The sequence below is a fragment of the Oncorhynchus nerka genome, linkage group LG10 (genome assembly GCF_034236695.1).
Source record: "Oncorhynchus nerka isolate Pitt River linkage group LG10, Oner_Uvic_2.0, whole genome shotgun sequence".
Taxonomy (NCBI): domain Eukaryota; kingdom Metazoa; phylum Chordata; class Actinopteri; order Salmoniformes; family Salmonidae; genus Oncorhynchus; species Oncorhynchus nerka.
In genome coordinates, this window is record NC_088405.1 from 51,361,453 (window position 1) to 51,374,793 (window position 13,341).

At 44.3% G+C, this 13,341-nt stretch overlaps 1 protein-coding gene across 1 annotated transcript in view; it reads right to left on the reverse strand.

The window, feature by feature from the left end:
* LOC115135512 (neurexin-2-like) overlaps nucleotides 1–10,607 on the reverse strand; it is a 36,463-nt gene extending 25,856 nt beyond the window's left edge. The window contains exons 1-6 of the mRNA XM_065023321.1: nucleotides 10,574–10,607; nucleotides 10,224–10,525; nucleotides 6,317–6,478; nucleotides 2,661–3,102; nucleotides 1,734–2,117; nucleotides 876–1,079 (exon numbers count right to left, since the gene is read on the reverse strand). Of these exons, the coding sequence (XP_064879393.1) occupies nucleotides 876–1,079; nucleotides 1,734–2,117; nucleotides 2,661–3,102; nucleotides 6,317–6,478; nucleotides 10,224–10,525; nucleotides 10,574–10,607 (1,528 nt within the window). The remainder of the gene's footprint in view (nucleotides 1–875; nucleotides 1,080–1,733; nucleotides 2,118–2,660; nucleotides 3,103–6,316; nucleotides 6,479–10,223; nucleotides 10,526–10,573) is intronic.
* Between the last annotated feature and the right edge of the window lie 2,734 nt (nucleotides 10,608–13,341).

The window sequence follows — 13,341 nt, forward strand, 5'->3', positions numbered from 1 at the left end:
GAATAGCTACATAGTCATTATGGCGTACAACTACCAAAACACGTGCCAACACAGTCAGAGCTTCCTTGATCTTTTGGTTATAATAAAGCCCTCTGTGAAGGCTATGTACTACACACCACGGTTTCAGGAACCGAAGGGCTGCATGTTTTTTTTTCCTTCTCCCCCCTAGTACTACACTGCTGATTCAAATAATTAACTAATCGTCAAGCTTCCATTATTTGAATCAGCAGTGTAGGGCTAAGAAAAACCTTGGCGTCCCGAGGACCGAGTTAGGGGAACCCGGCGCTACTAGGTGCTATGCTAGTGTGCCTGAGGTGTTCTCTGGAGCTGTCAACCATCACAAAGCAGTGGATGCAAACAGCCAAGGACCAGACTCACTACCTACAGCCGTAATGGGAGATGTGGAGACTAGAGATACCAGCTGAGGCAGACAGCCCCGTCAGGCACCATTACTGCCTCGGCCGGCTCTCTACTGCTCTCCTCTTCCTTGGGTTTTGACAAATCTGAGAGCCATGGTGGACGGCACTTGTGATCTAGAACAGCAACTACAACATCCGTCGGAACACCATGACTACGTATCGGTCATGGTGATGCGGAGTGTTTCTAAGTGAGCTGGTCTCTCTGGCTGCCTGCTCCTAGGACTGCAGACACACCGGCCGTTGAAGGGCTGAAAGGGTTGAGATGGATTGCTGACCAAGGGATGGGCGAGAGAGAAAGAGAGAAAACACAGAGGCGACACAGAGAGATGTATATAGATTGTGAATGATGAGGAGAAGGGGGAGGGGTGTGTAGGACAATACCTTTTCCCATTACATCATGAGTACTCTCACAGAGAAGCCTTGAGGACTCATAAACGTTAGCACTGTTAGCATTACCCAGGTTGACGGTGAGTTTGACCCGGCCCCCGTCCAGCTCCAGTCGCAGGGTGTCAGCTGAGTCCTGGGAGGTAGTGGCCACAAGCAGCCCAAAGGCCCTCTGGGACATAAAGCGCAGCGCCACGTCCTCGGCCTCCATGTGCATGCTCAACGGCAGCGTCACCTTCAGGTACATGCTGCCGTCGTAGCTCAGCACCGTGGCCTCTGTGTGCGGGCACCAAGGACAGGGAGACAGCGTTAGCAAATGGCATTGTCACAAATGTTCCCAACATCTATTCCCGTACACCCAATACTGAATAAGCTATGATCTTCGCCGAAACAAGATCGAACGGATCCTTTTGTAGGCCTGTTGAAGAGACTGCAGTTTCCTGCAGCCACACTAGATGGCAGGAACAGCCTGTAGTATACCACAGTGCTCTTTTGCGAAGCCTCTGTTATCATCCTCCTCTCATAGATTTATATTCGGGCCACAAATAGGATGAGGGTTGCCATTTATATCCCTCATAATGTTATCGGCCTATATGGCGTCACAATGGGGCTCCTACCCTCTCTGTCAGAGCGATATCTGTGCTTGATGCAGGGTTATTCAGACTCACGGAGCACCACCGGTATACTGATGAATCACTGATACACAGCACCTATTTATTCCTCACATACCGCCAATTCACTAATAGAGTGGCAATTTACCACTTGAATAACTCACATAAAAAGTGATTTCATCTCCATTGTCTGTATGAAATGTCATTAGACTTGTTTAAAAGCTCTGCGGTAACATTTCAAGCAGGGATCGTTTCCACATTCCGCTGATCCTCTCTCTCTCTCTCTCTCTCTCTCGCTCTCTCTGTCTCTTTCTCTCACCGCTCTCACAGTTGGGGCCCAGGTAGCCCGTGCTAGTGCAGTCACACACGTGGCGGTTCCAGCCCTCGCGGCACTGCCCACCGTTGGCACAGACGTCTCTGCCACACCTGATGTGCGTTTCTCTGGTGCAGAAGCTGCTGACTCCAGAGGCACTCTGGATCTCTGCCAGTCTCCTCAGGTCCCGGCTCCGCCCATCCATGAACAGGTCACGCATGCAGCCCACGTAGCCCAGGTTGAGGGGGGCCGTCCAGACTTCCGGGGGGAGGATGAGGCCCTGGCGTGCCTCGGGCAGACCCCCGAGGTACATGTCACCCTCCAGGTCTAAGATCTCACTGCCTTCGTTAGCAGAGAATGGTATGCTGCGGCTGTTCACTGAGATCAGGCCTGAAGGCAAGACAGTCAGAGAGAGTCAACTTGTATCAAGGCTGCCTCACTGTACAATCGCACTGTATAATATAGAATATAATCCACATGGTACACCAGGTGTAAAATTATGAAACGACTAATGAACAGGAACGTCTCAGGTCTTTGTCATACTGTATTTCTTAATAGTAAGGTGTAAGCAACACTGGCTCAAATCTAGGGGCACGGCTAATGAGGGCAGACATTTCCCCACATGAGGTGGATGACGGTATAATTGGCCACTTGCGAAATAGGTTAAGGCAATTTACTAAATGTCATACATAGATTATAGCTGCTAAAAATAAGACTAATTAAAACGGGATATGCTCCCAGCATCTCTGACGGCAGCTAAGGAACATGAAGGAGAAGCCAATATGAGTGCCTCCGAATGGGTATAGTAAATGGAACTTCACAAGCCAGTAGGATTTAACCCGGGCTATTCCTGATACCTCAATAAGACCAGAGTTGCAGTATGGCTCTGAACGAAGCTCCTTTATCAGATGCAGCATGTGTGCTTTCTCTCACCCTTGCGCCCCTCCCTCTGGAAGTCCACGTGGCACCACTCCCCATCGTTGACCCTCTTGTTGCTGGCTTTCATCTTGATGCTGCCAGAGCCCATGTCCATCAGCAGGTAGAGGAAGCCGTCCAGGAGCTCCATAGCAAAGTAGTCAGCCCTGGGCTGCCTCTCCGGCTGTCTGTCTGGGCCCTGCAGACGCCTGTCACCGTGGCTGAACAGCAGCAGGCCGCTGGGCTCCGTAGTGCGGAAGTCAAAAGAGATAGAGGCAGTCTTCTTGGTTTTCCACCTGGGCAGGGTGAGGTAGGAGGCGGGCGTGTCGAAGGTGACCGGCTCCAGGGCAGCCACGTCCTCACAGCGGAATGTCAGGTCGCCGTGAACACTGACCTGAGGGTCCCGCTCTGCAGCCAGACGAGACAGCTCCAGCCTGAACTCGTTGTTCTTGTAGACCACCTGTAGGACAAGGGACAGGACTGTCACCGAGCGGGTGGCTGCGGTCTGCTGAAAGACCACTTTATGTCCCGCTATTTAGCTTAACCCTCCCTCTTTTCTGTGATTGTCCTCAATACTTAGAATCCATGCAATACCTTAGAATCCATGCAATACCTTAGAATCCATGCAACAATTTCTAATTCATTGAAGCGTGTAAAACGCACAAGCTCTCATACATTACACAACCAGATCATAAGACCATAATGAGAATCTCCCTGTTTGTCTGACGGTCTGCCTGTCACATGTGCACTGTTCTCATGTACAGATGGAGGCAGCAGGGAGGCACAGCTGAACATGGTTTTCATTTTCACACCACTTGCAGTCCAAAGCTGACTGGCACCCTCCTCCAGGGTGAGAACTTTAGTGTCTTTTTGTTTAAAAATACACTTGGCAGCGGCTTGATTTCACAAGGAACCATTATCAGTAATTGCCAGACCAAAATAAAATCTAACGAGAAGAATAGAAAAAGAGCCCGAGTATGAAAAATGCAATTGTTGAGTCTATTTTCAGCCACAGATGCAAAAGTACAAAATCGTTCTCACGCTACGCTAACATTCTGATGACACTCAATGTCTCTGTCTCCTTTGGTAGCATCAATCATACATTGCTGAGCCTGTGATCAAATGCAGTTCCGTGAAAAAGTATCTGCCTTTCGGATTTTCTCGATGTTTCGCATATTTTTGCCCCTGAATATATTCTTAGATCTTCATCCAAAACCTCATATTAGATAAAGGAGACCGTAGTGAACAAATAACACAACATTTTGTAAATTATTTCATCACATTTTTTTTAAACAAAGTTACACAACACCCAATTGCCCCCTTACACTCACTAACTGCTTGTCACCTGTAGGTTTTTGAACTGTCTCTCTGTGGAGGAATTTTGTCCCACTCTTCCATGCAGAACTGCTTTAACTCAGCGACATTTGAGGGTTTCCGAGCATGAACTGCTCGTTTCAGGTCGGTTTCTGTCTGGACATTTCAAAACGTTTCATTTGTCGCTCTTTAGCCAATCTGATGTAGATTGTGTTTCGGATCATTGTCTCGCTGCATGACCCAGCTTGTGCTTCAGCTTCAGCTCACGGATGAATGGCCTGACATTCTCTTTTAGAATGATCTGATACAGAGCAGAATTCATGGTTCCTTCAATGATGGCAAGTCATCCGGGTCCTGAGGCAGCAAAGCAACCCCAAACCATCACACTACTGCCACCATGCTTGACTGTTAGTTAGTATAGTATAGTATAGTAATCTAGTTAGTATAGTATAGTTAGTTAGTATAGTATAGATAGTGTGGTTGGTTAGTATAGTTAGTTAGTTAGTTTGTTAGTATATTATAGTATAGTATAGTTAGTTAGTATAGTATAGATAGTGTAGTTAGTTAGTATAGTTAGTTAGTATCGCTAGTTAGTATAGTTAGCTAGTATAGTATAGTATGGTATAGTTAGTTAGTATAGTGTGGTTAGTTAGTATAGTTAGAGGTTCTTACTGTGTGAATGCAGTGTTTGGTTATCGCCAGACATAACGGGACCCATGTCGTCCCAAAAAGTTCCACATTTTGACTCAGCTGTTCATAGAACATTCTTCCAGGAGTCTTGGCGATCATCCAGCTGCATCCAGGTGCTTTTTTGCAAACTTGAGTCAACTTTTTTGGACGACGATGGTCTCGTTATGTCTGGTGAAAACCAAACACTTTTGATTAAATAAATGAAATAAGTCTCCACATTTTGAGCTATTTGTTCGCTCAGGTTCCCTTGATCTAATATGAGGTTTCGGTTGAAGATCTGACAACATTCAGTGTAAAAATAAATATGCAAAAAATACTTTTTTCACAGCACTGTAGGTGTGTATCAGTCATTCCCAAAGACCCCTCCCAGCACTGACAGTCCAATATCTATCACCACGTTCTACTGAAACAGGCACCAGGAGCCTGTAGCAGTATAGTCAAAGATAGAACAATTGAAACAGATATTTCACCAGATGTATAAATGTGAAGCTTCCACTTGGTGTTTCCACTCATTACCAAATATGGTAGTGAGAGGAAGCCCAGTGTCCGGCAGTGGGAGAAGATGGAACGAGATGGATTTTGGCCGACATTCTGCACATTTTCTCATAGATGAAAGATACACTTTTCTGTTCCCAAAACTAGAATCTGTTACGAACAGAGTGGGCTAAGTTTTGTAGACTTTTGCCAAAATTGCGTTGTTTAGAAGGAGTGCAAAGGTGAATTGAGCTATTGCACACACACACACTTCACAGAGTAGGCGTTCCCTAACGGAAATATAACAATCTTTAGTATAGTTATTAGGATTCCTGTACACAACAGGACAAAGACTTTGGGAGGCTGAGGCAGTGAGAAGCATGGCACAATCAATGAAGAGGTAGACATGATTAATACATGGGAGGGTCAACTAGACAGAGACAGAGGGAGGGACGCGCTGCCTGGGAATCCATGGAGGAAATCAATGTCTGAATTGGCTGTCAGGATGGTAAAGCTAAGGCCTCACTAACACTGGCACAGTATTAATTACAGATGTTCCCTGACTGAGAGAGCGGAGGGAGGGAGTGCAGGCGGGATGGATGGATGGATGGATGGAGGGGAGAGAGAGACAGAGAGAGAAAGAACGAGGGGGGGGGCAGAGAGAGAGATAGGGAGGGCATAGGAAGGTCATGGCAGCCACTAGGGAGGGCGGGGGTGGGGCATCAGTACAGGAGTGTAATTAATCCTGGAGAGTAGAACCTGTATTATTCAAGAGTAGCAAGTCTGGTGTTCATATCCAGGTAATCATGCTATTATATAATTCAAGGCCATAGCTACATTCATACATGACCACACTGTACAATGTCAGAGGATATGCAAATGACACACAGCAATCTACATTAGGACTCATTAGGACACAGCTGAACACTAAGGGCACTGCATGTGTTCAAAGTCACAATCTGTCATTAATTAGCAACTAACTAAATGTAAAAATAGAAACGTGCCATGTTCTTCCTGTGTGATGCACTGGGCGGTTTAACATCTCAATTCCAAGTGGCACATGCGTAAAAGAGCTGTCACTTCACAAAGTGAACGGTGTTTGTGAATCTGAACACAGCTCAACAAGAGCCCTGTGCATCTGTGTATTCTCAGACCAGAGTCCCCTGCTGAAGGCTGCTGAACAGCACGGTACTTACGTCTTTGAGACAGCCCATGAAGTTATTGCTGACCGGGGAGCCTGGGAGGTCAGCCGTGTTGGGACTCCCCCCAATGTAGAAGAAGTCATCCGAGCCCAGCATGGTGTAGTCCTCCTGGGTGTAGCCGGTGGTGGTCAGGATCCCATCCACAGAGACGGTCACCTGGGTGACCAGAGAGAAAGAGAGGAATGGAGAAAGGCGGAGGGTTATGCTGGCCTTTGAATTGAGTTGAATCTTTAGCTGTAAGATCTACAGTGTGAATTGATGAGCACCGTCGGAGGGCTGCGCCAATCGCAGAAGCTTGCTTCCTTTCTCTTTCATTTATCACTCCAGTGTTAATCTGCAAAATTGTAATTATTCGCCTACCTCCTCACACAATGTATATAGACTCCCCTTTTTTTTTCCTTTTTTTTTTTCCTACTGTGTTATTGACTTGTTAATTGTTTACTCCATGTGTAACTCTGTGTTGTCTGTTCACACTGCTATGCTTTATCTTGGCCAGGTCGCAGTTGCAAATGAGAACTTGTTCTCAACTAGCCTACCTGGTTAAATAAAGGTGAAATAAATAACATTTAAAAAAAAAAAATTCTCGATTCTCAAATTATTAACAGGGTTGATGAGCAAAGGACGATATGATAATTTCACAGATATTTTGGATTTGAGTACAATATTAAATATATCGTAGTATCGGCTTGTAGCTGAATTTGAGAAGGCACCCATTCGATGATAGATACAGTCGTCCTTCGGCGGTAATCAGACAGTTGATCAATTAATCAATCACCTAATCAATCTCAAATCAATAGAGAGACAGGAAGAACAAATTAACGGACCAATCAGCTGATAAAAAAAATCTAAATCTATTATTCATTGTTGGGAGAACAACGGTTTCAGAAGCCATTTATAATCCATTAAAATGGTTTAAGAGGAGTTCATTACATATATATGAGCTATACTATAAAGCATGTGGCTCAGCTTTGACTGAAATGGTTATACTGTAGTGTACGTGGTTTACACTGTTATGATATTCTGTGAATGCTGCAGACCATCACTGCTGACTGACAAATACTACATTTCCCAGAGGTCCCCTCTGATAAGAGCAAGCCTCTGCCACTTGCAGTCTGAGGAATTGCCCTGATCTGATCATTAATGTAGTTATGGGTGTTTCCTGGTTTTAAATGTGCTTCAATCATGGGGGAATACATTCTTATGTCTGCTGTTGCTGTTTAGAGCTGCTATGAGTCTGTAGCGTCGATTGTAGGCGAGGTTGAACAAGGGAGTAGGTGAAATTGTGTGTGTGTGTGTGTGTGTGTGTGTCAAAGAGAGTGTGATTGAGGATGTGAGAGAGAAAGAGCAAGGGGAAGAGCAAGAGAGAGAGAGAGAGAGAGAGAGAAAGATAAGAGGAATCTAGCCAGAGAAAGCTGACCACCAGGGCTTGTTAAAAAAATAAATTCCACTGGCGTTCCCACAGGAGGTGCATTTCTCTCTATCGGCATGTCAGTGTGGTAACAGGAAGCTACCCGAAGAGAAGAGCTATGTATGCAGGATCAAATGCAGGGATAAAAGCATGAGAGGGGTTTGTAAGCATAGGCTTTTTCTGTCTTTGGGGAGTATGGGTGAGGGTAAGCTCGGGATAATGAAGAGAGAGAATGTTTGCATGCAGGTAGGAGTGAGATGTTAAGGGGGTCTGTTTGTAAGGACTGAAGATTCAGACACAAAAATGGTTGTTAGTACATAGAGAAGAGTGACTATTAGCTATTGGAAATGTATCATCTTAGAATGAATGGGAAAAAAACTTGGCAAATCTCATCATTTTGGTTTTAAATAAAGGTTGCTTTGTTTGTGGTCATAACCCATGAAGGGCTAGAGCGTGGACACACAGGCGATGCATATTAATCATGTCATTATGAATGATTCACATTAAGTCAAATGGAAAGAGAAATCACACTTACATACAGCGTCGATTTCTGTTAATGTATATACACTATGTACAGTTGATGTTAGGAGGCATTCAACAGAATTAATAAAAGAATAAGAAACAAAACCGATCTACCTCTACGCATACTAACAAATTTGAAAAAATTTGGATTAGAAGGCGGAAGGGAGGGGATGTCGAGCTTTGAAGTTGAAAAGTAAAAAAATGTTTGTCTCGTCTTTTAACTGAAGTCTCTCTCTTTCTCTCTTTCTCTCTGAGTAATACTGTTACACAGTGCCTGACATTTCTTTGATGCCCAGTACAGTAAAGGTCTCTTCTTGTTAGTATTATCACTCGGCATCTTTCTTATTCCCTTCCTGTTAGCCACAATGGACCGACCAGATTATCCAATAAGGGAGCACAGGTCTACTCTAAACAGAATTATGTTATAGAATATCTTGTTTTCTGATACAGCTTATCTGATACTGTTGGAAGTAAGTTCTAGGAGGCAAATAACCTTGATGATATTTGTGGATTGTAAAAAGGAAATTAGCATATTGAATGCCAATTTGGCCATTTATTTAGTTGATTCCAGACAATAAAAGCAACAAAATCTAGAGATACTGTGAAAAATAATTATTCAGATGGTGTTTAGAATGTCCAATGCCTGCATCCTTCCTCAGAAAGGGAGAAAAATGCTGGATGTGTATACATTCCTTATAAAATAATATTCACCACATCGATAGTGTCTTCATTCAATATAATACCAGTAAAAAAAGCAAAATTGCGTTGAAATGTCCTTTGAAAGACAAAATAACGAAGAATATTTCTTTTTTCAAATGAAGGGATGAAAACTAAAGCCTGGAGCCTTTAAAGAGTTATGTTAGTTAGTGTACAAGACCGAGTTGGCAAAGCGATTGACCATAAAATGGCCAGTCAGAGTGGAGTTAGACTTAATGTGACGTGGGAAGGGGAAGCAGGCAGGACCCAGGGTTAGTAAGAGAGTGTGTCACTGACTAACCCTCACAAGGTGTAAAGCTAGTACATAGATTCAAATGTGAAATACGTGGCTGTATGCTTTCAGAGATCGACAGTTTTGTTGAAGTGCAACCCTAGAGGCCTGATCTAGCTATATGGACCGTTCATCAGACTTCATTCTCAGCTCAGTAAAAAAAAACAGTGGTCTCCTTCCACAGGATAAACTCACCCACAGCACTGTACACATTGGCATGTACCATTTCAGTTGGAAACATGGAATTATAAAAAGGCACCTTTAATATGTAAAAACAGGACAAATCCAAAGTACACGGAAAAACTATCATTGATTTCTACACTGTTGTTGACACCGGAATTGAGACTCAATGAGACTGACATAGAAATCAATCCACAAGCTCCAAGTTATTTCAGCCACAACAATCTACACCTCAACATGACTAGTCTCACTAAGAAGGCGAAACATCGCACTGCATCGTTTTTCACCTAAGGAGACATTATTTTGAGAGAGCCAAACTTGTGGTATTGATTCACTTCACTCTGAACTGAATTGAAAACAACAAGATTGTGTACCGACTGCCATAGAGAATAAATAATGGGTTACTCTAGGTGAGGCATGTTTTCTGAACGTATCCTAATGAACTGGGGTATGAGTCACTGGAGTTTGGCTTGGGACTGATACATTAAGGGTTCAATCAGAAAAGCCTAAAACAGTGATATTTAAAATAAAATAAAAAAATGTAGTATGTTGTTTGTTTTCTATTCATCTTTGTTTTTCAGTCCTGAGGGATAAATTAGCATAATTAAATCACAAGCTGACAGTATAACTGGTTTTCCTTGGATGCCCGTGATGAGGAAACATTAACAACTACTGAAAGCTAAATAATGACACTATTACTCCCTCTTAAGTATAAACATGAAACGTTTCCTGTAATAATGAACGATAGAACTACTGCTGGGCATATGAAGGAGGAGAGACAGGGGGGGGGGGGGCTACAGTACCTGGCGCAGGTTGCGCGTGACACGGACTTCGTGCCAGGCGTTGTCGTTGAACTTGCCGTTGGCAGGCTCCACCAGGGCCTCAAAGGCCCCGGACCCGAGGTTGATGACCAGCCACACAGCGCCACTCCTCAGGGATAGGTTAACGTAGTCAGCTGATTTCCCGGTGTGGAGCAGGAGCCCGTTCCTCTGCAGCGTGCGGAAGGACAGACTAATCTCGTCCAGGCTGCTCTGGATGGGCGTCTGAGACAGGTCATAGCTGAAAAACTCGTTGCCTTTGTAGGTGGCCACTGACTCCTCTTGTGCTGCGGAGAGAGATTGGGGAGAACACTGGTGTCATCAACTATAGCTACCACAGTTGTTGTTGGTCTGGTCTCTTTCATTCATTGTGCCGGTCAAGCTTCTTGAAATGGATCATTCAACACGGTAACTGCAGGTTAATAATATATATATATATATTTTTTAAGTATATTTTCTCCCAATTACGACACACACAAAAATGTATGTGAACATATCAAAGAACCACTCAAACAAAGAGCTAATCATCATCATCATCATCATACAATAATATCTGCCAATTTTCCTCACACTTGTTTGAAATGTATGGCCTTAAATTCCCTAAATTTCCTTTGGGGGAAAAACAGACTAGCTTTTCCATGGAAAATGGAGACTTGTTTAAGATATTAGATATGATAAATGCTTCTGACACACATGGCAGCACCATTAGATCTCTAGGGATATATCTAACAACCGTGCTTTAGCAAATCTGCTCAATGACATACCAGACCACATTCTATCAAGTTATGGTTGGGGGCAATCAGATGCAATTTTGCTCTTCAAATATCCATTAAGTGGTCACTAACTGATCAAATGTAAAACGTTCCTACATGTAGTTTTCCTCCAAACTATCAAGTGGACCATGACATTAATTTGAAGAATTGGGAGAATCCATCAAGCACGATGCCTAGGAATGTCATTTGGAATATAGATGATTTAATCAAGCAAAAAGCCAGCTCTGACCTTGGAGAGTCCAACTCCCAGGTAACACTGAGGCATGAGGCTGTTCTTCGGCTCTAATGTATGATTCATTCAACAGCTGCTGCTATTTAAAGTAAAGCTGGTCCCATGCATATAAGAGCCCAGTCGAAATTCTAAATGTTGCCAGGCAAAGCTGCACCCACATTTAACTACCACATGAAATGCAGAGGAGTGCTGCTCATTTCCTTAAAGTCTCTCTACCGCCAAAGAGAATAACGCCTCTCAAGGTCGACGTTCATATAAAATGATGTGGTGCAAATACAAACAGTCTAAGCCAACAATTTATATCTTCTGAACAGCCTTCTCTGGCTCTCATCTATCCTCTCATTTGACACGTTATGGGGGAATAGTGCTTCCCTCTCCATCTCCCATCCTGCTTGTCGCCTGCTACGTCTGGTGACCCATTGTGACAAGAGGAATTTAATTAGCACTCCACAGTATCTGAGGAACAGTACCACAGACAACTACGCCTGGGTGGCCTCTGCTACAGTTCACCATCCTATTTCACTACTGCCTCTCTTCGTCGCCCTCCCTCCTTCCCTTTCAATCCGTCTGTTTGTCTATATCTCCTTCTTCACACTCCTTTCCGGGGATCATGTTTGCATGTTTCGCAGGGAAATATATACAGTTGAATTAATGCAGGCCAAGCCGCTGAATCCATTAACTTCACAGAGTAATGAGGCCGTCACAACGCGCAGGGACACAAAGCCATGACGGGAGAGAGAGAAAGCAAGATAATGGGAAATCTGTAAGAAAGTAGATAATTACATCGTCTTATTTTACACGCACACTGTCATATAGTACAGCACCCGCTTACCAAAGACAGGCGCTGTATGAAGATACACACATAATCCTAATGGAATCTCTCCAGTTCTGCTGTACATTCCACACAGCTTATGCGTCTACGGGTGGCCTTTCACACGCTGTGGTCTGACACAGTGTAGAGCTCACGGAATTACAGAGCAGAAATGTCTATCAACAAACGCAGAACATCAAATATATTATCCAGTTGTGAGTGCACTGATCTCATCAAATACATGAGCAGAGACTCTCCTCCTCCATCCCACTCCTGTTTGTATGTGGCAAAGGAATCCCTTGAGACTGAACTCCTTACCCTCATATACAGATTTGTGAAAGAGCCGATACGATACAGAAGCTCATTCGAGACAGTTCACGCCAGGTCAAGTCAGTCTGTTTATTCCCCAAAAACTACCATGGCACAAACAGCAAATAAACTGCTTATATTGATGATATTGTATTACCATGATAATCCACTGTACTGTGCAATTGTGGCCCCTCTTCCTCGCTCTCCAGCCCTCCAGCATGTGTGGAAGCTAGTGGCCCAACAGATTTGTCTCTGTGCAGTGTCTCCGTCAGGGCTTGGGCCTGATATAATGTGACTGGTCCCTAAAGTGCACGCATTGGATGACAGACACAGCTGCGTTCCTTTGAGACAGCTCTCACATCCCCATCTGGGGGGCGCTGACTGGAATCTCACATGACAACAGGGAGGGAGGGCATACAGCAGCACAGACAACACAGAGAAAATGCTTAAATAGAGGGAGGAAAATAGTAATTTGTTTTCACATAGTGCCGGAGGCTAGGGAATGGTGCATCTCAATAGTGTCAATCATCTCTACAAACCTCCTCATAGTATTTGTTTATGAGAGGCAGCCTATAAGCTGTGTAAGGTAGTAAAACCTGCTCTGGCATCTCTACATTCAGGATGCCATGACAGCCAAATTAATAGCTGGAGGACTGATGATATCTCCAGGTGTATATTTTCTGTCTTAACTTTTTAGAACCCATAGCGGCCGTCGACTGTCTCTCTTTAAATGACTATAGCGGCCACGGACCACAGGAGGCTGGTGGCGCCTTAATTGGGGAGGACGGGCTCGTGGTAATGGCTTGAGCGGAGTAGGCGGAATGGTATCAAACACCTGGTTGGATGCCATTCCACTCGCTGCATTCCAGCCGTTATTATGAGCCGTCCTCCCCTCACCAGCCGCCACCGCCGCGAACGGCCTTGTTTTATGTCTGTCTCCATATCGCAAAATTCACTTGATAACATCCCTGTTGTCGT